At 45.2% G+C, this 24,406-nt stretch overlaps 1 protein-coding gene across 1 annotated transcript in view; it reads right to left on the bottom strand.

The window, feature by feature from the left end:
* The window catches only part of LOC121280161 (SRSF protein kinase 2-like), a 40,235-nt gene extending 16,065 nt beyond the window's left edge, over positions 1–24,170 (bottom strand). The window contains exons 1-4 of the mRNA XM_041191864.1: positions 23,779–24,170; positions 7,067–7,179; positions 4,430–4,538; positions 3,156–3,243 (exon numbers count right to left, since the gene is read on the bottom strand). Of these exons, the coding sequence (XP_041047798.1) occupies positions 3,156–3,243; positions 4,430–4,538; positions 7,067–7,179; positions 23,779–23,825 (357 nt within the window). The 5' untranslated portion in view covers positions 23,826–24,170. The remainder of the gene's footprint in view (positions 1–3,155; positions 3,244–4,429; positions 4,539–7,066; positions 7,180–23,778) is intronic.
* Positions 24,171–24,406: the final 236 nt, after the last annotated feature.

The following is a 24,406-nucleotide window of genomic DNA, read 5'->3' on the forward strand; positions in this document are numbered from 1 at the left end:
CACAACTGGAAAGTTCCAGTTTCCGGTGCTATGTGCTTTTGGCTGAATTTGGACCAGCATTTCTGGGCCAGGATGATAGGAAGATGGTCTTCTGACAGGGACCTCTCCTGCATCCATACTGGATATGGCTACAGGGGCTGTAGCCTGGTGGAGGGTTAAGGATCATTTTACAGGGGGCCATGAACAAATCAAAAAAAAATTTACATGGTTCCATGGAATTTCTGTAACATCGGGAAAGGATTAGCGCAACATTTGAAGCCTCTCAGGACCCATATTTTGTTCCTTTATTTGTCCCTATTACAGCCCCTTTCATCCTGCACCGTCATCCTTTTTGTCATTTAGTCTCTTCTGCTTTCCAGCCTATTACAGATCTTCTTCTTTCGTCCTTCCACCACTTTCCTTGTCTCTGTAGCCGTTCAAAAACTGCTACATCTCTAACTTCTTTCATCAACCTGAAACGTTAGCTTTGTTTTTCTCTCCACAGATGCTGCCTGAGCTGCTGAGTATTTCCAGCATTTTCTGTTTTTAGTCCGGATTTCTAGCAACCGCAGTATTTTGCTTTTGCTGCGACACTCTGCCCAGTCCATTGCGTCTTTCCACAGATAAGTAAGAATGAGCTGTTTGGCAGCTCCTGGACTTGGGCAAGAAATTAGACTTGTGCCCAAAACAGGTGGCAAGTCAGTAGGATGAGGTCCCCAGCTGCCAGGGGCCTAATCAATATTTGGTCTCAGGCCTCTTCTGTATTATCCGGGTAAGCTGCAGATGCTTAATGGTGGCTCAATGCCAGAGCTGGATTATAAAGACCAGTTTACGCTAGATGGACCAAATGGCCTGCTTCTGTGCAGTATTTTCCACATAATTCTGGGCTGATGCCAAACTAGCTGGAATGGTAGGTAATGAGGGGATCGGGGGAAGAGGTCAAATGGATGAGGGGATCTCAGGTCAGTTCCTCCTGGCTCCAAAATCACCTAACTATTCAAAAGTTGAAACATTGGCTGTTGTTTTTTGTGCGGAAAGCCACTCAAGACCCGGAACCATCTGGTGGACCATGCATGATGCAGACTTTGCACTTAAATATCATTTGGAGTCTACATTTGGGTCCCCTATTTATATCTGCAAGCAATCTAATGCCTGTTACAGCCAGGCACCTGGCACATTTGGCAGTCAGTGCACCTCAAGGGGCAGATTGAGCTTGGGACATCACAACCTGAAGTTGGTCCCCTATCCTACATTTTGTGTCCAAAAATGAGGAAATTAAGTTGAATTTCTGCCCCTTTGTGGCTGACTCCTATTTCAATGAAACTCAGTGATGTACCATGCAACGTCATATCACAAAGTGGAGTGTCAACTCCTGTTTCATCTCTGCAGGAATAAAAGTTGACTCAATGTAACATTTGACCTCAACACCCTTCCCAACAGGGCTGAATGGTCATCTCAAGGAAATGTCACCCTTAGGCTATTCAATTCCTGACTTCATTGGAATGAATCTTGTGTTGCCACTGGAGAAATAAATTAACATATCCAGGTACACACAGGCTGCCTCCAAGCTGCAGATCTGAAGAATTACACCTTGAAGCAAAGTTTTTTTTATTCATCCACTGGATGTGGGCTTTGCTGGCTGGGCCAGCATTTAATGCCCAGCCCTAGTTGTCCTTGAGAAGGTGGTGGTGAGCTGCCTTCTTGAACCGCTGCAGTCTAAGTGAGGATTAAGACACAACAGTAACTGTATAAACATAACAGAAGTACGGCAACTCCAATGAATGGACCTTTTTCTTTAAATGGTGCTTGCTACAAGGATTGGAATGCAATGTCCTGACATCCATAAGAAAGGAATCCACAATATCAGTGTTCCTTTTCAAAATGCACATAAAATGCTCGGTGAAATTAAATTTTTTGTGTACATTGGACTGCTGGGATTGGCACATCAGATACATAACACTAAAACCGCCCTTTTGTGGCCAGGAGATCAGATTTGGGAGCTTTGGTGATGCAAAAAGTTGGAATTTCCTTTCTCAAATGGGAGGAATTCAATTTTAATGTTACTCTATTTATGGGGGCTTTCAAAGTATTTTTAATTTGTTTCTTTGCCCTTGGCAAGTGCCTGTCCTTTCTCATGAATCTGGTATGCCACCTTGGCTGCCAGTCACCCTCTAATGCCTTGTCCAAGTGGTCATGGTGTGAGCCTCAACAGTGCGGGTGTGACTTTCAGCTGTTGGCCATTTTGTTTGTCCCCTGAAAATCCAGCAGCTGGAGCCTGGGACGGCATCCATTCCCTCACCCCATTGTCATCCAAGATTCACCTGCACTTTTCAACAGGTCTTGTGGCTGAGCAGCCCACCCACCTATTCCCAGATGGAAGCCACCTAAATATGTAAATCCAGGTCAACATACAATCTCAGTTGCGATTTTTGGGTACAAATAGGCAGAACATAAGTTCACGTACTCCAGCCACTATTGCCAGTCATTGAGCAGCCTAACCAACAGTTTAAAGCGGCCACTGGAGGTTGTTTAAAAACATGGCGCAGGAAATTTTTATTTTTCTGGGCTCAGAAGGAGTACTCCTCCTGAGCTTGCAAAATAAAAACTCTGACCCACTGCTGTACTGTGCAAGGCCTCCCCTCTTCTCTCCCCGTCACCCAGACCAAACATGCTGTATGGCTGAGGATGGGACTTGTCAAAATTTCCAGCCAGTGAGCTGCAGTGGAACATCCATTTGCCAGGTCCTTTCATTTAATTAGACAAAGACCTTGCATTTATATCGCATGTTTCATGACCTAAGGACTTCCCAAAGCGCTTTTAATGGAGCACATTTGCAGTACAGTCACTGTTTTAATGAAAGAAACACAGTGGACAATTTTCACACAGCAAGATCCCACAAATGGCAATGAAATAATGGCCAGATAATCTCTTTTAGTAATGTTGGTTGAGGGATAAGTGTTGACAAAGACACCGGAAAGAATTCCCCTGCTCTACTTCAAGTAGTGCCATGGTATCTTTTATGTCTGGGAGGGGAGACCAGGCCTCTGCTTAATAACCCATATGGCAGCACAATTCCAATAGCACAACAGTGGAGTCTAGAGTTTGTGCTCAAGTCTCTGGATTGGTATCTGAGGTCACGTCCATCTTTATATTTGTTTCTGTACAAGGTTACTCACACATTTCAGAAGCCTGATCTCATCCTGGGCTGCCTCTGAAAACCCCCTTCCACTCTTCGCCACTTTTACTGCCACAAATTTATTTTTTCTGTTAAATGAAACATAGCTGCATTAAGCTTTCTTACAAAATGACTTGCATTTGTATAGCATCAATACAAAAAAAAGGTTTAGGCTATTCCTCATATAATAAAATAGTCCATGCCTGCATGTAGCATGACCTGGACAACATCAGGCTTGGGCTGATAAGCAGTAAGTAACGTTCAAACCATACAAGTGTCAGGAGATGACCACCTCGAACAATAGAGAACCTAACTACTCCCCCATGACATTCAATGGCATTACCATTATCTAACAAATCTACCACAATCAACATCCTGCGGGTCACCACTGACCAAAATCTCAACTGGACCAACCGCATAAATGTTATGGCTGCCAGAGCTGGTCAGGTGCTGGGTATTCTGTGACAAGTGGTCAATCTCCTGATACCCCAAAGCTTTTCTATAATCCATGAGGAAAAGTTCATGAGTGTGACTTACCTGAAGCTGCAACAACACTCATGAAAACTGATACCGTTCAGGACAGGATCAGCACCCAATCGCACCGTTTAAGTATCCACCAGAGTCACAGTGCGACTTTAGTGTGTACTGCCCACAAGATTCACTGCAGCAACTTGCCCAGCTTATTTGGCAGCTCCTCCCAAATCCATGACCTCCACCACCTAGAAGGACAAAGGCAGCAGGTGCATGGGGACACCGCCACTCACAAGTTCCTCTCCGAGTCACACACTATCCTGACTTGGATGTCTATTGCCGTTACCTCATCATCATTTGGTCAAAATCTTGTAACAGCGTTGTGGGAGTACCTTCACCACACAGACTGCGGTAATTTGAAAAGATGGTCGCCTATCACCACCTGCTCAGGGGATGGGCAACAAAAGTTAGCCTTGTTGGTGACACCCATATTGACACCAATGGAAATGAAAATCAAGAGAGAAATGAAATGCACTGCCAACTCGCTACCATCTGTTTTATACTATTGGCTAAAGTCAACACCTACTCCCTTGTCTCCTTCGGTCATCCCATCCTCTTGGAGCCTAAAGATGTTCAAAATCCAAGGTTGACATAATCTAATCACTATTTTTTGATTTACTTCATCTCTTTTACCATTTTCAACCTTTGTGGTATATTCTTGATCATTAATCTTGGTTTCTCAATTTAAAAATGTAAAATTTAAAAACATTACTCAAGCCAACATGAACAAGATTGGTTACTTACAGCAGATCCCAGCAAAGCCACACTGTTGAGTAATAGCCCCACCCCAATTTTCTCACCACTTGATATCTTCCATTAAAAATGTCCCCTAATTTCACTGGATGGTAGCCTCCTGTAAACACAAATTTATTAGTCTTCAGCTTTAGGTCAGCATTTATCAAGGAACAATATTTTAAAAAACCAGCAGGTGTACATCTCTCATTCACACATGTGCATATGCATCAATTGATGCTTTCGTGCTGTGAAATTGATATTCAAGATATGATAAAAGCAGTCTTATCTCATTTGCTATTAAGGTTTAATCCTGCACTTTAGCAAAGGGAGCAGAAATATTACAGCAGAGCTAAATATTGTTTCTTATGCAGCTATTTTAATTTAAATACATTTCAAAATGATGTTTTTACTAAATGTCTTGTCCATCAGACTTTCTAATTCAATGCTTCAATAGCAATCATGCAAGTTTTTATTGCAGATTGGCACTTCATTGGTTGAAAATTTGGTTTCATAAAAAAAGTAGCAAATTAAACTGAATAGACATATACAGTACCAACCAATGTGTAGCAAGCAGGAATAAAACTACTAATCAACAGTTGGTAAAACCTCCAATCAAAGGCACAAGTCAGGAGTGCGATGGAATACTCTCCACTCGCCTGGATGAGTGCAGCCCCAACAACACTCAAGAAGTTCGACACCATCCAGGGCAAAGCAGCCTGTTTGATTAGCATCCTATCCACCATCTTAAACATTCACTCCTTCCACCACTGGTGCACAAAAGCAGCAGTGTGTGCCACCTAAAGGAGGTGACTGTAGCAAGTGGCAGATTTCAGCTAGAATGTTATTAATTAAGAGGAGATTTCTGACACACTGTTCCTCACTGATGTTGAAGTAGGAGATTTGCTTCTTGAACACCCTGGGTGGACATTCTGTTCTCAACATTGTGGGTCTTAGAGGCAGCTGTTCATGATCTGGATTTACAGATACTGCTAGAGGCAAAGCTGTTGGTAAACTGTATCTTTTATTGAACATTATACTAACTATGTACAATTCAGACTTAGCACGAGGCTTTACATAGAATTGTCTCTCCATGCTCTGTTGGCATGTCCTCTTCTGCCACTGATGATGTAGACTATATATTTACATATACTACAAATATGGCCTACAGCTGAGAACCCTCTCCTCCTCCTAACGCTTCCAGCAACTTAATTTTCTGGCTTTGTGTTGCCTCTGCCCATCCTCTCTGTTATGCTATCGACCAAGGGGATGCACACTGTTGCCATACATGTCTGGGAGCAGGTGGTTTGCACAGTACTCTTGAAATCAGGACCAAGTCCTTCAGCATATGCCTCATCACTCCCTGCAGACTTCAGCAACTTTGAACAACTCTGGAAAGCACCAATCACTTCAACAATCACTTCAGCAAGAGCTAGTAGAATTCAATAAGCAACTAACTTTAAAGTAATTAATGATCCTTTTAAGCAGTGCTGGCGGGAGGCCCTTTCTGTTGCTGAACATAAATTCAGCTGTGTGCCTTTAGGAGATAGCAATAGCTGGAATGTTGAGCTCCAAAATGGCAGTGCTGGCATTAAACTCCGTAACTCCTGCTGCTGACCGGAAAGGCGTCAGCTGCAGTTGTAGATGTGCAAACAGCCAGCACTCTGGCCGCCAGCATATGTGCAACTGACCCTGACACCTTTCCATTTGGCAGCAGGCACATCAGTGGTGAGCACATGGCTGCAGAGCATCAAATCCAACTTCAAGCTCCTGCTTTATTATTGGGGATAAACTTGTTGAATTTGTAATGTATCCTAGATATACAAAATGGAAATAGTGATGGCAGGTTTACACAATAAGTTTTCTGAAGCAGGTTGGAAAGACCTTGTGGAGGCAATTCCTGGCTAGCTCAATTGGTAATTTATGGGGCTCTTAAACCCAGAGTCATGCACCCCACATTGGGCAATGATTCTTTTATTCTAATATTGTTTCTTAATTATTTATTTACAAAAGAATACATTCATTTATAGTAAATAATAAAAATTAATAAATAATGTAAGTTGGAGTAAGCTCATGCTCCATAAGTCTTTTAGATAGCATCTGCAAAAAGTTCTATTAAAAAGGAAAACACTGGTGTTTTTCTGATGAGAGTTTTAATAATAATGACTGACAAATGAACAGAACACTTGGGCAACAGTCAGTTCTAACATGATTCTGTTTTAATTCACTCCCTAATAGCAGATTTTAGTTTGCATCTCAAAACTTAATTTAGAATGTCTGTCTAGTTGCAAATGGTAAAGTCACAGACAGATTCACTGTGGCTGACATTGTGTCTGTGCAAGTGCAAGAAGTGCTCCCCCTAGTAGTGCAGCACAAATTAACATAACTGTTGTTAAGTCAGTGTTACACACCGTTTGATGTCATTATCTGCCTACTCTGCATATTTCTGGCAGACTGTCCCTGTAGGCTCACTAAAACTGTCACTAAAATAGTGTGAGGCGTGCCTGATGCCAGAAGTGTGTGCTTGCGGCATAGATGCCATTTTAGGGACAAAATGGCATTCATTGAGCCACAGAGCTGAATTTAGTGGCCTATATGATAATTATTTGAGACTATAACTTAGGACCCTATGGCACTCAAGAGTCTCACCTGTGCGGTATTCTGCTGGGTCCTCTTGCCTCTCATCTAACAGCTGCCTTGACATATTGAGAACTTGGCAGGTGCAATCTATTCCAAGAATCTCCTGCTCTTTACACTGAGGCCTGAAATAACAATAAAATATAATGCATCAGGAGCTACAAAGGAGATTGGTGCACGATTCTGGTGAATATGTCAATACAAGATGCCAGGTGATGGCAGAAAAACAAAATATTGCAGGTACTGGAACTCTGAAATAAAAACAGAAAATGATGGAAATACTCAACAGGTCAGGCAGCATCACTGAAAGCGGTTCTGATGAAAGGTGTCCTGAAATGTTGAGCTGGAATTTCAGCTCCTACTGGGTCCAGGATCAGAGTCTAAATATAACACTGCCAGCAGGCATGCCAGTACCCTGGCTTCATCCTGCTTCCGGGCCATTTTTGCAGAGATGGAATTGGGGGGCTGGCAGGGTTACCCGCCTGCACACAGTGGGTAGCCGGTCAAGCTCATTAAAAGCCTAATTGAGGCCAGTTAAAAGAGGCCAACTGGAATTTTCCAGGCTCCAGGTTTCCACAAGCCATCCTGGAGAGAGGCTCCCTCACCCATTCAGTGGTGGCCTGCCTGACACATCTGCTGAGCACTTCCAGCATTTTCTGTTTTTGTTACAGATGACGGGATTCTGGAAGCATAGCAAGTAGGGAATTAAATTCTTGCTTTAATCTCTGACTATGTAGAATAGACACGTAATATAATTTTGTGAGGTGAAGCCAGCAGGACTGGCACACAACTTAATACCTTTACCACAGATCTTCAAAGCATCAATTTGCTACGCAATAAGCTTAGATAATGCACACAAAAATTCAAAATCAGTAACTTGTATTTGTCTCATATTTCACATAAGTCTGAACCGTATGAGGAAAGACACATAATGCTCAACATTCCAGGTCATTCTACCCTCTTGTCTGAAGCAGCACAAGTGGCACCATGTCCCACAGCAATCTGATGTTTTGGCTGTTGTGGCACAGTGGATGGTAAATCCCAGAGGAAATTTGAAACAACTGCCACAACTATTTTGCAATTTGTATTTTTCTTTTGAGATGCATGCTTTGAACTCGGTAGTAATAAGTCTATTGAGTCTTAGAGGATTTTTACAAAACTAAATTAAACATTTATTAATAAAAGAAATAATTTTAAGCGTATGCATAAGTTTACAAATTACCACTATGATAACTCCTAGCTCCCCTAATTAACCTAACTCCCAGTTACACCTCTGTTAAGGCAACAGTAAAAACAAAAATAGATTTTAACCAACACAGGCAAAGCACACAGCACCCTGAGCAGGAGTATTCACAGTGAATATTCTTAGCTTTGGTTCTACAGTGAATTCTCTTAGCTTTGGTCCCAAAGGAAGAAGCTTGGTACATAGAGGCTAGAGGCTTTTCACACTTGTTAAATCTTCGAATGCCTTCTTCTTACACATAAGCTTCTCTCCTTTATACATATTTTCCCCTTTGAATGCAAATTTCATTGTTTCAATATGTCTTTGGACTTTACTTTTCTAATAATACAAATATTTCATAGTACCAGTTTTATCAGTAAGCTATGGGAAAAATAATCACACGATTTGGGTTCTTCTATCTAAATGTACATTTCGCCCTCTCTTTTGAAATTCAAATTACACAGTTTTATCTAAAAATGCAAATTTTCCTTTACAGCTCACATGCTAAAACTTCAACTATGTTTACTTATTTAGCATTTCAAACCTAACTTTGTTTCTGATACATCAAAGCCTTCAGACCAGCTGTCTTTAATTTAATTAATACACAGACACACACACACACTCCAGACCCCACTATTCCTACTTTACAATCAATCCCAATACCGGGCGTACATTGTGGTAATTGATTCAGACCATTCTGCCCTCCAATTTGGCTTCCAGAACATCCTATACTCAGGGTAGGACATAATACTGGAATATTACACCCTTCCAGCCAGATAAATACTTGAGGTGATAAGCTATCAGATGATAAGAGATCCTCAGTTTTCTTTAATCTTTCATGGGATGTGGGCTAGGCCAGCATTTACTGTTCATCCCTAGTTGCCCTTGAGAAGATGGTAGTGAGCTGCCTCCTTGAACCAACACAGCCCATGTGGTGTAGGTACACATACAGTGCTATTGAGGAGGGAGTTCCAGGATTTTGACCCAGCGACAGTGAAGGAATGGCATTGTAGTTCCAAGTCAGGATAGTGTGTGATTTGGAGGGGAACTTGCAAGTGGCGGTGTTCCCATCCATCTGCTGTCCTTGTCCTCCTGGATGGTGATGGTTGTGGGTTCAGAAGGTGCTGCCTAAGGAGCCTTGGCAAGTTCCTGCAATGCATCTTGTAGATGGTACACACTGTGTGTTGGTGGTGGAAGGAGTGAATGTTTACGGATGAGGTGCGAATCAAGTGGGCTGCTTTGTCCTGGATTGTGTCAAGCTTCTTGAGTGTTGTGGGAGCTGCACTCCTCCAGGCAAGTGGAGAGTATTCCATCACACTCCTGACTTGTGCCTTGTAGATGGTGGACAGGCTTTGGGGAGTCAGGAGCTGAGTTACTTGCCACAGGATTTGTAGCCTCTGATCTGCTCTTGTAGCCACAGTATTTATATGGCTAGTCCAGTTCAGTTTCTGGTCAATGGTAACCCCCAGGATGTTGATAGTGGGGGATTCAGCAATGATAATGTCATTGAATTTCAAGGGACAATGGTTAGATTCTCTCTTGTTGGAGATGGTCATTGCCTGGCACTTGTATGGCACTCTTGCCGCTTGTCAGCCCAAGCCTGGATATTGTCCAGGTCTTGCTGCATTTGGACATGGACTGCTTCAGTATCTGAGGAGTTGCGAATGGTGCTGAGCATCGTGCAATCATCAAGGAACATCCCCACTTCTGACCTTATGATGGAAGGAAGGTCATTGATGAAGCAGCTGAAGATGGTTGGGCCTAGGACACTACCCTGAGGAACTCCTGCAGCAATGTCCTGGGACTAAGATGATTGATCTCCAACAACCATAACCATCTTCCTTTGTGCTAGGTATGACTCCAATCAGCAGAGAGTTTTCCCCCTGATTCCCATTGACTCCAGTTTTGCCAGGGCTCCTTGGTGCCACACTCGGTTAAATGCGGCCTTGATATCAAGGGCAGTCACTCTCACCTTACCCTTGGAGTTCATCTCTTTTGTCCTTGTTTGAACCAAGGCTGTAAGGAGGTCAGGGTCTGAGTGATCCAAACTGAGTGTCAGTGAGCAGGTTATTGCTCTATTCCTGTCGCTAATCCCACCCCCAACACTTCTACCATCAATAACAGCATCAAACTGTTTCTTACCATGTCTTAATATTTGCCTTTACTACATTTGGAAGTCATCTCACACATTTATCATTCTTTATGTAAGCAAAATCCTTTCACCAACTTGAACCTGTGCCCTGTGTCCTGTTGTCATGGTTTAATGGTTCTAGATTTACCATCCCTATACTGTTTAATATCTTATATGGTTCAGTTATATCCCCTCTGTTGACTTATTTCAAAGTTGAAAAGCTCAAGTTTCTCTGGGCTTTCACCATATTGTATCACCAAGTCTATCCTTCCCTCAGCAACTGCATGATACTGAATGCTTCACTCTCCTATCCTGCAGAAGGCATGTCCTATTGAACATTCTGGCCTCAAGGTTTCCAACCCTCCAGGATTGACCTGGAGTCTTCAGTAATTGAAGATCAATCTCCAGGACACTGCAACCCTGGAGAAAAATCATCAGGACATTAAAAATGATTGTTCTTTTTGTCATTTTCTTTGAACAATTCACTTTACCAGATATAAAAATATTGAAAATAGGGGAAAAATGGCTATTTGGATGACAGTCAAGCATCATAAAATTGGGTAATAATTCTTTTTGCTTTCTAACTGGAGTAGGAAAGTAGTGCATCACAAAGATGAGTGTATGGACTGACTAATGGTTGGAATGTGGGGGCAAGTCATGTGATGAAACCTCCTGGAATTCATTTAATCAGAGTTGGCAACCCTACCTGCTGCCCTTCCTGGAGGATAATATATGGCACTAAGTGTCTGAGAGAGCCATGGCTGCCTGAACAGTAAAGAACATGTATTAATGCTTGCCCAGTTCTTTAAACAGAAGGAGAATGCACAGAGGAAAAAGGCTTTTCCAAAAAAAAACAAAATAAAATGTATAAACCTTGAAATATGGTGAGTTTTGAAGCAACTCTGCGCCCTCACAAGAATTACATTTTACCATCAACAAATGTATCAATATTATTTTCTCCCATGAGCAATCTGTTGCTACAGAAACTATTCTTATCTTGCTAGATGGGCAGACTATCAGAAATCAGTCTCTATGGTAACCTTCCCTTCCTAAGTGATGGCCAAGTCTTTAAAGCCAGGGGTTGCTCAATGAAGTCTTTGAAGAACAGCCATCATTACTTGGCAACAAATAAAGCAGAGAGCTCTCTGTACCATTGTAGCTCCTGTCATTGTAATGAATGCAACACAAAATACCATAAATTACAACAAGTGGGTTACAAGGTGTAGTTACAAAATCAAGGGCTTTGGTTACAATTGAGGTTCTAGTTTGACTGCTTACTTCACCATTTTATCACCACGTAAATGCAAAGAGCAGAAAATTGAAACTCATTCAATTCACTCATTTTTTGGTTGCAAAAAGAAAACATCCCAAAGACCTCTGAATGTGATTGCCATCTTGTGGAGAACTAGGAGCAGTTTTGTGCTGTGAGTCAACACCCTCTAGAAATTAGGTCAAGAATATCTTCAATATGGGTTTAATTAATTTAAGATGGGTTTTCCACAATAGAAAGAAAAGCGACTGCTATCCTTTGGTCTGAGTCCCAATGATTTAGCATACTGTTCTTCCAACTCTGGGCACAAGTTCTAGACATGAAAGTGTAGTATGTTAAACTGTTGCATCAATAGTCTTTTTATGAAATTACCCATTCATTTCTCAGAGGCCAGGTGGGTGAACTACTTCCCAGGTAACTTCCCAGGGTGTTTCAAAGTGGTGTGCTTTATCCAGGGGTGGACTGCCATTGGCTATTATTGCAAATGGTTGCCGATGTTGCCTGAAAGGAAACTGTAGTATTGAAGCTCAGTAACATTTACTGCCATTGGCAGTATAGTGCCTCCAGAAGAGGTGCAGTCTAACCTGTGGTACACACTGGGTCTAACCTGTTGTAGAGATGGGGTCCAGTCTCTTACAGAGGTGGGTCTAACCTATAGTAGGGGTGGAGTGCAGTCACTTGTTGAGATGGGGTCTAACCTGTAGTAGAGGTGGGGTCAATCTCTCACAGGCATGAACTCCAGGTTCATAGTAAGCAGGTGACACCATTGAGTTAATGTCTTGTGAGAGGACAAAGCAGCCCATTTGATTGATACCCATCCACCACCTTAAACATTCACTCCTTCTGCCACTGGGACACAATGGCTGTGGTGTGTACCATCTACAAGATACACTGCAGTAACTCGTCAAACCACCTTTGACAGCACCTTCCAAACCTGCGACCTCTACCACCAAGAAGTACAAGGGCAGTAGACACATGGGAACACTGCCACCTGCAAATTTCCCTACAACTCACATACCAACCTGACTTGGAACTGTATCGCCATCCTTCACTGTTGCTGGGTCAATATCCTGGAACTATCTCCCTAACAGCACTGGTATATACCTGCACTTCATGGACTGTAGCAGTTCAAGGCCGCGGCTCACCACCACCTTCTTGTGGGCAATTAGGGATGGGCAATAAGCTTTGGCCTTGCCAGCGATACTCGTATCGCATGAACAAATTAAAAAGAACAGAGGACAGTTTTTTCAAGCTTTGCGAGTCGTGATGTTCAAGTCAGACTGCCTCAGTTTTATGCACAGAGGTATGCACACAGGAGATGCCTATGGTGTACAATCAACCTGATCTCCCTGAATTGTTCCTCCTGATCCTCTTCATTACAGCAGAAAAGGGGGATATTGAAGGGAAAACACTGAAGCAATTAAAAAAGGGGAAATGGCAGAAACAGAAGCACAGAAATCAAACAACCCTTCAGCAACAAAGCATAAACAACAACACCTTGGATTTATATTCACGTAAGGATATATTAGACCCAATAACCAAAAGCTTGGTCAAAATGATGGTTATAAGGACCATCTTAAAGAAAGAGAGAGAGGTGGAAAGGCTTAATAAAGTTTGAAACTAGCCTTTGATGCCCCTTCTGCCTGTTGTCAGCCTCAAGTGACCCTGAACATCTTCATTATACTGGAAACCATTTCAAGAGGCATTGACAGGCTTTGAGGCAGGTGTATATTTGATTAGCAGGTGACAGGTAGTACCTAAGTGGATACTGGAAACTGGACACATTACAGGCTTAGGAAAGTTGCAATGGAACAAGTTAAGAGATGGGAATACAGTGCTACACCCCCACAATCTATTTTCCTCTTCTAGCTGCTCTAAATTTGCTCTAAAATGGGCAAGGGATGTAACAAAATTCCAGTCAAATGTTGTGAACATATCTTGCCCATCTTCTAGTCACTGTGTGAAATGCAGTGTTAATCAAACCCCTGAGCGAACATTTTTCAGCATCATTCATGGTATGTGAGCATCGCTGGCGAGGCCAGCATTTGTTGCCCATCCCCATACAACTGTTTGGCTTGCAAGACCATTTAAGAGGGCAGTTAAGAGTCAACCACATTGCTGTGGGCCTGGAATCATGTATAAGCCAGACCAGGTAAGGACAGTTGGTTTCCTGCCCTAAAAGACATTGGTGAACCAAATGGGTTTTAAGGATAATGGTCACCATTACTTACTTTTTCAGTCCATATTTATTTAACTAACTAAATTTAAATTCCCCAGCTGCCATGGTGCCAGTTGGATTACCAGTCTAGTAATATGTCCATTTCGCTACCATAGCCCCAGAGGTACATAAAAGTTAGAACTTGCAAAAAGCGGCTGATGTTCCAGACTGTGCTGAGCTTAGTGATCATCCCATTGACAAAGATGGAAACAGACTGAAGGCCAGTGACAGATACATTTGGCATTGGGTTTCTCTATGTTGTGCTCTGCCTGAATACCCTGGGATCAACAAGGGATCAGGGAACAGCTTGCTCTGCAACTTTTCTTTCCTTTTAATGGCTTCTGCTTTTTATACTCCTGGAAACGGGACAGCAATAAGTCAGCACACTCATACCAGTTGCCCTCTTGTCCTCTGAGTGTATATGAAAGCACAGCACCTGCGCGGAATCTGCAGTCTGCAACAAGTATGGCGGTATCATTCTGGATATCTCCAGCACCCTGAGGACTGAACCTCTGCATTAAACTTCAAGCCTCTGCGGTTATCAATTTTCAACAATTTATTTTGTATGCACTTTAACATATGCGCATGTGCAGGCAATTGCAGCATGTCTTCTTAACAACACATCTATAAAATGGCCCTGATATTTACAGGGAGATGGGGTGGGTTCAAAGGAAGTTGAAAATGGCTGAAGAACCTGGTCAGGGATGGGCAGATTCTGTCAACCTGAACATCGAAACCTCATCGGATATTTTTGTTCCACTTCCCACCCAACAGCTGACCAAATTGACAGCCTGATCGGCAAGTGGAAAGTGGCTGCAGCCAGGAGCTGCAGATGGACCCAACAATTTGGGTGGGGGAGGTGGAAGGAGAAAAACTTGGCAGACACAGTAGAGGTGGTGTGGAGGGGGTGGGGGTTAGCGGCAGGGGGTGGGGAGGTGGGAGAGAGAAGCCATCACGACTGGGGGAGAATGAGAGCATTGGGGCTGGTGGCTGGTTGGGGTGTGGAGGGGAGGCCGGCAAACATTGCAGGGGGATGTGGGAGGCCGTGAACTGCCTTGGGGAGGCTGAAGGCTTCTTTGAGGGACTGTGGGGGGAGCACTCCTACTCCTCCTGGCCCACAAGGAGTGCTAAAAAATGCACTCATGAAGCTGCTAGTTCCTGCCTCCCTTTCACTTTTAGGTTTCTTGACTTATGGAAACCCCATTCAGTAGCAGTGAATCATATTATGGGAACTCCATTTAGATAAGTTAATAAAGTGTCTGGCCTCTTCCTGGGGGACACTCAGACATTACAATATGCGTTACTATAAAAGAATGTCGGGCGCATTGCGCTGTGGTGGGGATGTGTTCTCCATTTTTAAATTGTTAATTCCATCCAACCTGCCCATCATGCAGGGAATTAATATGGAGGCCAATAAATTGGTCTTAACACAGAAGTTCTCAAAGAAACAAGGGGCTAAATTTTACCATATTTGCACTAAGTGCGGTAGCGGGCGGGTAAAATGGAGCCCTACCCACTGATAAAAATGATGGGTTTTCAGGCCGTATCTTTCTGAGCCCGCTTTATTATGTATTCACCCCCGCGAAACATGCCGTTTCTATGGCGGGCGGATTTTCATTCACTTGCTTGCCGTCACCCCGCTGTTGCATCATGCCGGCCGCCATCTTAAAAGGCAGCTGCCAGCAAAGCGCTCATCGCCACCAGCTCACCACCACTGCCCGGGACACATGGCCAGCAAAGGAAAAAAGACGGCAACTCCCCCCCCACTTCAACGACAGGTTCCTTGAGCGATTGCTGGATGCCATGGAGGCCTGCCAGGATGTGCTCTACCCCCGCTCTGGCCACAGGATGGGTAGCAATGTCACCAACCCAGCTTTGGAGGCAGTAACAGTGGTGGTCAGTGTGAACGCCCTGCAGAGGAGGACAACCATCCAGTGCTGCAAAAGGATGAATGGTCTCCTCCGTTCCGCCAGGGGTAAATCACTCTTTTCATCACTCCCAACTCACACACTCACAAACCCATCACACATCCACAGGTTGGTCACTCACTGCCAGTGTAATGGACATCACCATTCACTCTTTCACACACACCGTCATTGTCCTGATCCCATACATGGGACCACTCACCACCCACACAGGCCAGGCATACTGATCATCTGGCCCGGCAGGTGTCCCGATACACTTTCCCCATCTCTATCCACGCAGGACAAACTGGCTCACAACAGGAGGGAAAGGTCGCAGACAGGTGGAGGGATGCCGTAATTCAAAGTTCTCACAGAATTTGAAAACAGAGCCATCCAGCTAGCCGGCAATGACTGGTCCTGTGCTGACGGTGAGGCCAGCGCTGTTCTACCAAGCGAGGGTCCAGCGGTGCAACATCCATCAGACAACCATGCCCTGAGTGATGTGTCCTCTTTCACAGGCCATTGCCATGCACTAATTATCTCCCCTTGCTTTTGCAGGCACATCTGGGAAGCAGTCGACAGAGTCCAGAGCCTCCAAGCAAGCTCTGAAGAAACTTCTGAAGAGGAATCTGAAGGCACCCTCCCTGAAGTCCTGTCACAGCACTCACCCACACCCTCCACCAACACAGAGATACACACCTCGGTGGGACTTAGCTTTAGATTAGCCTTGGGTCACAATCTGGTGAGCACAATGCACTTTCTGATCCACAGCAGGAGGAGACAGGGAATTCCCAGCTCCCCGGCACTTGGAGGACTGCTGGAAGCCAGAATGTTGCTGAGTCTGAGTCAGATGACGAGCCTCTGAAATCGGTCATGTCACAGTTGCTAGAGCTGCAAAGGCAAACTTGAGAACAACAGGAGGGGATGTCTGCTGCACTCCTCAGATTGCAAGGCATGATGGAGGAGCCCGTCCATCTTCAGGCTGAGGTGATAGCTCCGGTATTGCAATGCATCGATGTCAACACTAGCAGGATGGCGCCATGGTGACCTTGGTCTAGGATGTCACTCCTGCCCTGCTGTGCGGGCTTAACTCTATCACTGATGCCATAGTTGGCCTACTAATGTGTACGCGAGAAGGGTGCTGGGCAGCTCAATCTCACTCCAGCTACCCCTTCTGCTCACGGAGTCAGCCAAGGGCCCTCGGGCACCCATAGGGAGGAGGATCAGCAGATGCACACTCCAGGGCCATCCACCCAGGTGACTCTGGGACTGACCGGCCCATCTGACTCCCCTCTTCCTGTGAACTCCACAGATCCAGCTCCACAGGTCGAGGAGGGTGCCGCTGCCACACAACGGAACTCCGAAAGCAGGCCGGGGCTCTCCAAGTCTCGGCCCTCCAGAGGACACCTACCAAAGTCATCACAGACAGGGCGTCACAGTCAGCAGGCTACCTCCACCTCCACTGTGGATATCCAGGAAGCACAAAGACGTAGCAGCAGGATTAGGAAAGTTAAGGAGAATTAATTGCACAGCCTGGGCACAGGTGTTAGTCACTTGTACATAATGTTCACTATTGTCAATAAACGCCCAAGAACGTCTCCCTGCCTATGGCTCCTTGTTCTGATGAGCAGTCACTCAGGTATTAAACCTTTCTGCACAGATAAAAGGAAGGTGTCTCAGTCCAGGCCTCTTCCCTGTGCTCTGTGCAGCTTTCAGACCACAGTGATGGTCCAGCCTCACACTCTCTGGAAACATTACTGATGTCTGCACCTCGTCTGTGCTGGTCATTGCTGCCAGAATGTCGTGGGCAGGTGCCGCAGAGTTCCCTCATACTCACTGTATGCTCTCAGCACCTTTAAGGTGGGGCTGGCCCCCATCACACCAGCATCTACGACCAGTGATGCTGTGCACCAGCTCCTGAAGGGCTGAGGTCCTGAAGGCGGACACAGCATCTGAGGCATTATAAGTTTCATGGCTGCATCTCCGAGAGGCCCTGGTCATGGAGCGCAAGCAAGCTGTCCACGGCCAGAGTGAAGTCAGACATTCTCAGAGGCCATGTGAAGATCTATGGAGTGCCCTCACTGCATGTTGCCATCATCCTATGATCGAATGACTATTAGGGCCTCCACCACATCTCCATGACAGGAGTATTCTCACAGAGGCTATTGGTGCTGAGATAAGCCAGACCGAAGTCAACCGTTCACAACTGTGATGTGAGGATCTGCGGGGACACCTCACTGCATGTTGTCACCATCATCCTCCACAAATCTGGCAACTATGAGGGCTTCCCGAGTGTGCCTGCCTCGTCTAGCTGGTGCGAGAGTCTCATCCCCGTCGTTGTTGTCATCTCTGAGGACCCCCTCACCCTCATCCCCATCAGCATCCCCCTCAGCGGAGGAGACATGTGGCTCATCCATCTCCTCCTCAGCCAGCTCCTCAGCCCGTTGCAATGCCAGGTTGTAAAGGGCGCAGCAGACGACGATGTGTGACACCCTCTGTGGGATGTATTGCAGGGCTCCACCAGACCGGTCCAGACACCAGAACCGCATCTTAAGCATCCTGATGGTCTGCTCCACCAAGTTTTGAGCTGCTGCATGAGCCTCATTATAGCGTCGCTCTGCTGCAGTCTGAGGCCACCGCACGGGTGTCATCAACCACGGCCTCTGCGGGTAACCCTTGTCCCCAAGGAGCCACCCCTGCAGCCTCTGTGGGCTCTGGAAGACTGCAGGTACCTGTGAGTGACTCAGGATGTAGGTGTCGTGCACATTCCCTGGAAATCATGCGCATACCTGCAGGATGTGTTTCTGGTGGTGGCATACCAGCTGCACGTTCAGTGAGTGGAAGCCTTTGTGGTTGATGAAGTCAAATGAGTGTAGTGATGGAGACCTGAGCTCCACATGAGTGAAGTCAAACGAACCCTGCACCTGTGGGAATCCCGAGATCAGGGCAAATCCAATGGCCCTTGCATCCTGGCTGTCCCGGTCCCGGGCGAAATGCACAAAGTTGTGTGCCATTGAGAAGATGGCATCCGTGACTTCATGGATGCATTTGTGTGTGGCAGATTGTGAAATCCCAGAGGTCACCTGTGGAGCCCTGAAAGGAGCCACCGGCATAGAAATTGAGCACTGCAATCATTTTCATAACCACTGGCAGTGGATGCCCTCCATGTCCCCGTGGTGCCAAGTCCTGCAGTAAGTGGCAGTTGTGAGCCACCAGGTCCCTAGACAAATACAGTCATCGGCAACACTGGTTCTCAGTCATCTGCAGGAATGGCAGGCGGCGTCTATAGTCCCTGGGTGTCGCTAGGTGCTGACCAGCCATGGCTTGCTGTCGCTCCTGGGCAGTGTGTGCGGGAGCCCATGCTGCCCTTTTCTCATGGGTTTGCTGCTCCTGCCTTTGTGCAGCCAGAAGCTTCAGTCATTCTTTCTATTCTGTCTTCTATGGTCTCTGTAGGCCATCAGACATACAGACCATAAGACCATAAGACATAGGAGCAGAAATTAGGCCAATCAACCCATCGAGTCTGCTCCGCCATTCAATCATGGCTGATAAGTTTCTCAACCCTATTCTCCCGCCTTCTCCCCGTAACCTTTGATCCCCTTACCAATCAAGAACCTATCTATCTCGGTCTTAAATACACTCAGTGACCTGGCCTCCACAGCCTTCTGTGGCAATGAATTCCATAGATTCACCACTCTCTGGCTAAAGAAGTTTCTCCTCATCTCTGTTCTAAAAGGTCTTCCCTTTGCTCTGAGGCTGTGCCCTCAGGTCCTAGTCTCTTCTACTAATGGAAACATCTTCCCCACGTCCACTCTATCCAGGCCTTTCAGTATTCTATAAGTTTCAATCAGATCCCCCCTCATCCTTCTAAACTCCATCGAGTATAGACTCAGAGTCTTCAAACGTTCCTCATATGTTAAGCCTTTCACTCCTGGGATCATTCTCGTGAACCTCCTCTGGACCCTCTCCAGGGCCAGCACATCCTTCCTGAGATACGGGGCCCAAAATTGCTCAAAATATTCTAAATGTGGTCTGACCAGAGCCTTATAAAGCCTCAGCAGCACATCCCTGCTTTTATATTCTAGTCCTCTTGAAATAAATGCCAACATTGCATTTGCCTTCCTAACTACCGACTCAACCTGCAAGTTAACCTTAAGAGAATCCTGGACTAGGACTCCCAAGTACCTTTGCACTCCAGATTTCTGAATTCTCTCCCCATTTAGAAAATAGTCCATGCCTCTATTCTTCTTACCAAAGTGCATGACCTCACACTTCCCCACGCTGTATTCCATCTGCCACTTCTTTGCCCATTCTCCTAACTTGTCCCAATCCTTCTGCAGCCTCCCCGCCTCCTCAATACTACCTGTCCCTCCACCTATCTTTGTATCATCTGCAAACCTAGCCAGGGTGCCCTCCGTTCCTTCATCTAGATCATTAATGTATAAAGTGAAAAGTTGTGGTCCCAACACTGACCCCTGCAGAACTCCACTAGTCACTGACCACCATCCTGAGAAGGACCCCCTTATCCCCACTCTCTGCCTCCTGTCAGACAGCCAATTTTCTATCCATGCTAATACCTTGCCTCTAACACCATGGGCTCTTATCTTACTGAGCAGCCTCCTGTGCGGCACCTTGTCAAAGGCCTTCTGGAAGTCCAAGTAAATAACATCCATTGGCTCTCCTTTGTCTAACCTACTCATTACCTCTTCGAAGAATTCTAACAGATTTGTCAGGCATGACCTCCTCTTAAGGAAACCATGCTGACTATGCCTGATTTTACCATGCACTTCCAAGTATTCTGAAATCTCATCCTTAATAATGGACTCTAAAATTTTACCAATGACCGAGGTCAGGCTAATCGGCCTGTAATTTCCCATCTTTTGCTTCACTCCCTTCTTAACAGGGGGGTTACATTAACGATTTTCCAGTCCTCTGGGAACCTCCCTGACTCCAGTGATTCCTGAAAGATCACCAATAATGCCTCCACTTTCTCTTCAGCTATTTCCTTCAGAACTCTGGGGTGAAATCCATCTGGTCCAGGTGATTTATCCACCTTCAGACCTTTCAGTTTTCCTAGCACCTTCTGCTTGGTAAAGGCCACCATACTCACCTCTGCCCCCTGACTCTCTTGAACTTTGGGGTTGTTACTCATGTCTTCCACTGTGAAGACTGACGCAAAGTACCTATTCAGTTCCTCCGCCATTTCTTTGTCCCCACTACTACTTCTCCAGCGTCATTTTCCAGCGGCCCAATGTCCACTTTTGCCTCTCTCTTACCTTTTATATATCTAAAAAAACTCTTGCAATCTTCTTTTATATAACTGGCTAGTTTATCCTCATATTTAATCTTCTCCCTCCTTATTTCTTTTTTAGTTGCCCTCTGTTGGTCTTTGTAGGCTTCCCAATCCCCTGGTTTCCCTCTGCTCTTTGCCGCATTGTATGCTTTCTCTTTAGCTTTTATGCTGTCCCTGACTTCCCTTGTCAGCCATGGTTGCCTCATCCTCCCTTTAGTATGCTTCTTCTTCCTAGGGATGAATTTTTGCTGTGTCTCCCAAATTACTCCTGGAAACTCCTGCATTTGCTGTTCCACTGTCTTTCCTGAGAGGCTCATCTCCCAGTCAATTCTGGCCAGCTCCTCCCTCTTGCCTCTGTAGTTGCCTTTATTCAACTATAATACCGTTACATCTGATTCCAGATTTTTCCTCTCAAATTGCAGGGTAAATTCTATCATATTATGGTCACTTCCTCCTAAGGGTTCCTTCACCTTAAGCTCCCTTATCAAATCTGCCTCATTACACATCAGTAAATCTAGAATTGCCTGTTCCCTAGTGGGCTCCACCACAAGCTGCTCCAAAAAGCCATCTCATAGACATTCCACAAATCCCTTTTCTTGAGATCCACTACCAACCTGATTTTCCCAGTCTACCTGCATATTGAAATCCCCCATGATCACTGTAACCTTGCCTTTCTTACACACCTTTTCTATCTCCTGGTGTATCTTGTGCCCCACATCCTGACTACCGTTCGGAGGCCTGTACATAACTCCCATTATGGTTTTTTCACCTTTGCAGTTCCTCAACTCTATCCACACAGATTCTACATCATCTGACCCTACATCATTTCTTGCTATCGATTTAATTTCATTTCTTACTAACAAAGCAACCCCACTCCCTCTGCCAACCTGCCTATCTTTTCGATAGGATGTATATCCTTGGATATTTAGCTCCCAGTCCTGATCCTCTTGCAGCCATGTCCCCGTAATGCCCACCACATCATACCTGCCAATTTCAATCTGCGCCACAAGCTCATTTACCTTATGTTGTATACTGCGTGCATTCAGATACAACATCTTCAGTCCTGTATTTCCCATCCCCTTTCTCATTTTCATCCCTTTATCTGATGTTCTTGAAGTTAGATTCAAAGCCCTTTCCAAACACTCTGTCTTATTTTGTGTTCTGGAGACTTTAATAGCCTCTTCTGGGCTCTCCTTTCTTTTCAGTTTTTTCATAATTTTCCATGAAGTTGAATCCACCCCCCCACACGCTAACCTGCTGCTTTGTTTCCCATTAGTCATACTTCTTGGAGTTTTACCAATCCCTCCCCCCCCCACTTTCTAGCTTAAAGTCCTGTTGAGGTGACCAGGATCCATGATCCTGACATGGTCCTCCTGCAGCATGAAAGAGAGAGAGCTATCGTTTTCATGGTGGTACTTAGCACCTTTCCTGGACCTGTGTGACCGCCCCTTACTGTTTCCCAGAGAGTGCTGGTCACCCCTCGGACTGCCAGAGGTGAGTGTGCTGCATGACTGCCCTGTCAACCTGCAACATGGGGGACACTGGTCCAAAGCAGGATGCTGAGTTTGCAAGGGGCTGTGAGCACCTCCAGTAGTGACCGCTACATGGCCAGTGTTAGCGAGGAGATTGTACAACATGTGCAGTCCAATTGCTCCGCAGTCTAATAAAGTGGTAGTGGACTCGAAGTTTGTGCCGGGGGTTGGAGGCTGGGATGGGGGTGAGGTGGGGGGTAAGGTATGGAGCGCTTGGTGGCCCTTTGGTCCCTCCGCGTTGCTTGCATGGGTGGTCAGGCTAGTGGCTTGACCCCAATCATATCACTGTGACTGCGCCTGATCTGTCTCAGTTGTGGGCATGGTCAGTTTATACAGTTGCCCCTAATGCATGGCCACTTCCCTCGCTTACCCTGCCTCCCAGCTGTGAACAAAGCTTATTAAAAAAAAATTCAGTCCAAGACACAAGCTCCCCAGTTCCCTTTACTCCAACATCCACCTCATCTGTTTCTTGGAACTCACTTCGCATCAGCTCAATGTTCTATTTGTCATGTAAAATGCTTCACGAAGTCCATCTCTGTGATATTCATGTTAGTGTTCCTGTTGTGTCAGTTGGCATGCAGGAAGGAAATGAAAAAGTCATACTACAGCTGGCCACATCACCCCAATATCAAACTGGAAAACAAAGGATTTGTTGGTGACGACATCATATTCAAGCCTAATTAGAAATAAGACAACACTCTGCTCCAAAACCTGGTAGTTAAAAAAACATTAATAAGGTGCATTGGAGTGGTAGCATTCTCAAGATCATGGTTCCTCACTGAATGAGTTACTGATTTGCGTCATGCCATATGTTGGGGAGGTTTGGTGAAAAAGGACACACACTTTCCCACAAAGAGATAGGGAAAATCCTATAAGAGTCACTTCTGAGTAGCCAGTTACAGAGGGTCATTGGGAACGATTGGGACGAGGTCACCTTCTTGTCCCCTCAACTGCCAACGGGACCTGACAATGGGTAAATCAGAGGCAATGTGAGCGCACAACAATGCCTAATGTACAAGATATGTTTTGCAGAGTCATAGCCTGCTGAAGGTCATAAATTCAGCTGACAGGCTAAGTACAAAACAGGAGAGGGCATCACAGGGTCAAATGCAACCAGCTGCATCAGAATTTTAACATATTCCCATTATACTCACGATTTTTCAGCTACGTGGATTCGCTGATCTGCTCCAGTAGGTAACATCCCCTCTGGAGAGCTGTTGACAGTGTTTCAATTCCGTCCTGGGATTCATAGAGCTCCACCACTATTACCTCAGAATTTAAGGCACAGTATGAACAGTTAGAGCAGTATCCCCCAAAAAAACCCTACACACTAGTTTTACAGATCACATTGCAAAGAAAACAAACCTCATCAAAGGACCTCATTTTAGAACAAGTCTGAATCTATTTTTTAAAAATCCTTACGTTACTTACTTGTAGACGCAGCTGCAGAGAAAGCAGATTGCAAGGATAAATAGCTTAAAGAGGGGGAGGAGTCTGTCACTAATATGCAGCATGGTAACAGTTATAGCACCAAGACCCTTCTATAGAAATTGTGCATGACAACTGGCTGGATAGGGTAAGTGGGGAGAGGGAAAGCAGATTTTCTGATTGGCCATTGCCTACCAAGGACAGATACAAAATACAACACGGCATCAGGATAGATTTAAACTGAGGAGGGAATGCTCAGGAGGTTTGCTGTGAATTGCTGATTTGGTGGAAGAAAGGCAAGAGTAATGGAACGTCAATAGGGAATCAGTAGCACCCATAGAAAACCTGGACTTT

This window comes from Carcharodon carcharias, chromosome 7 (genome assembly GCF_017639515.1).
Source record: "Carcharodon carcharias isolate sCarCar2 chromosome 7, sCarCar2.pri, whole genome shotgun sequence".
Classification (NCBI taxonomy): Eukaryota; Metazoa; Chordata; class Chondrichthyes; order Lamniformes; family Lamnidae; genus Carcharodon; species Carcharodon carcharias.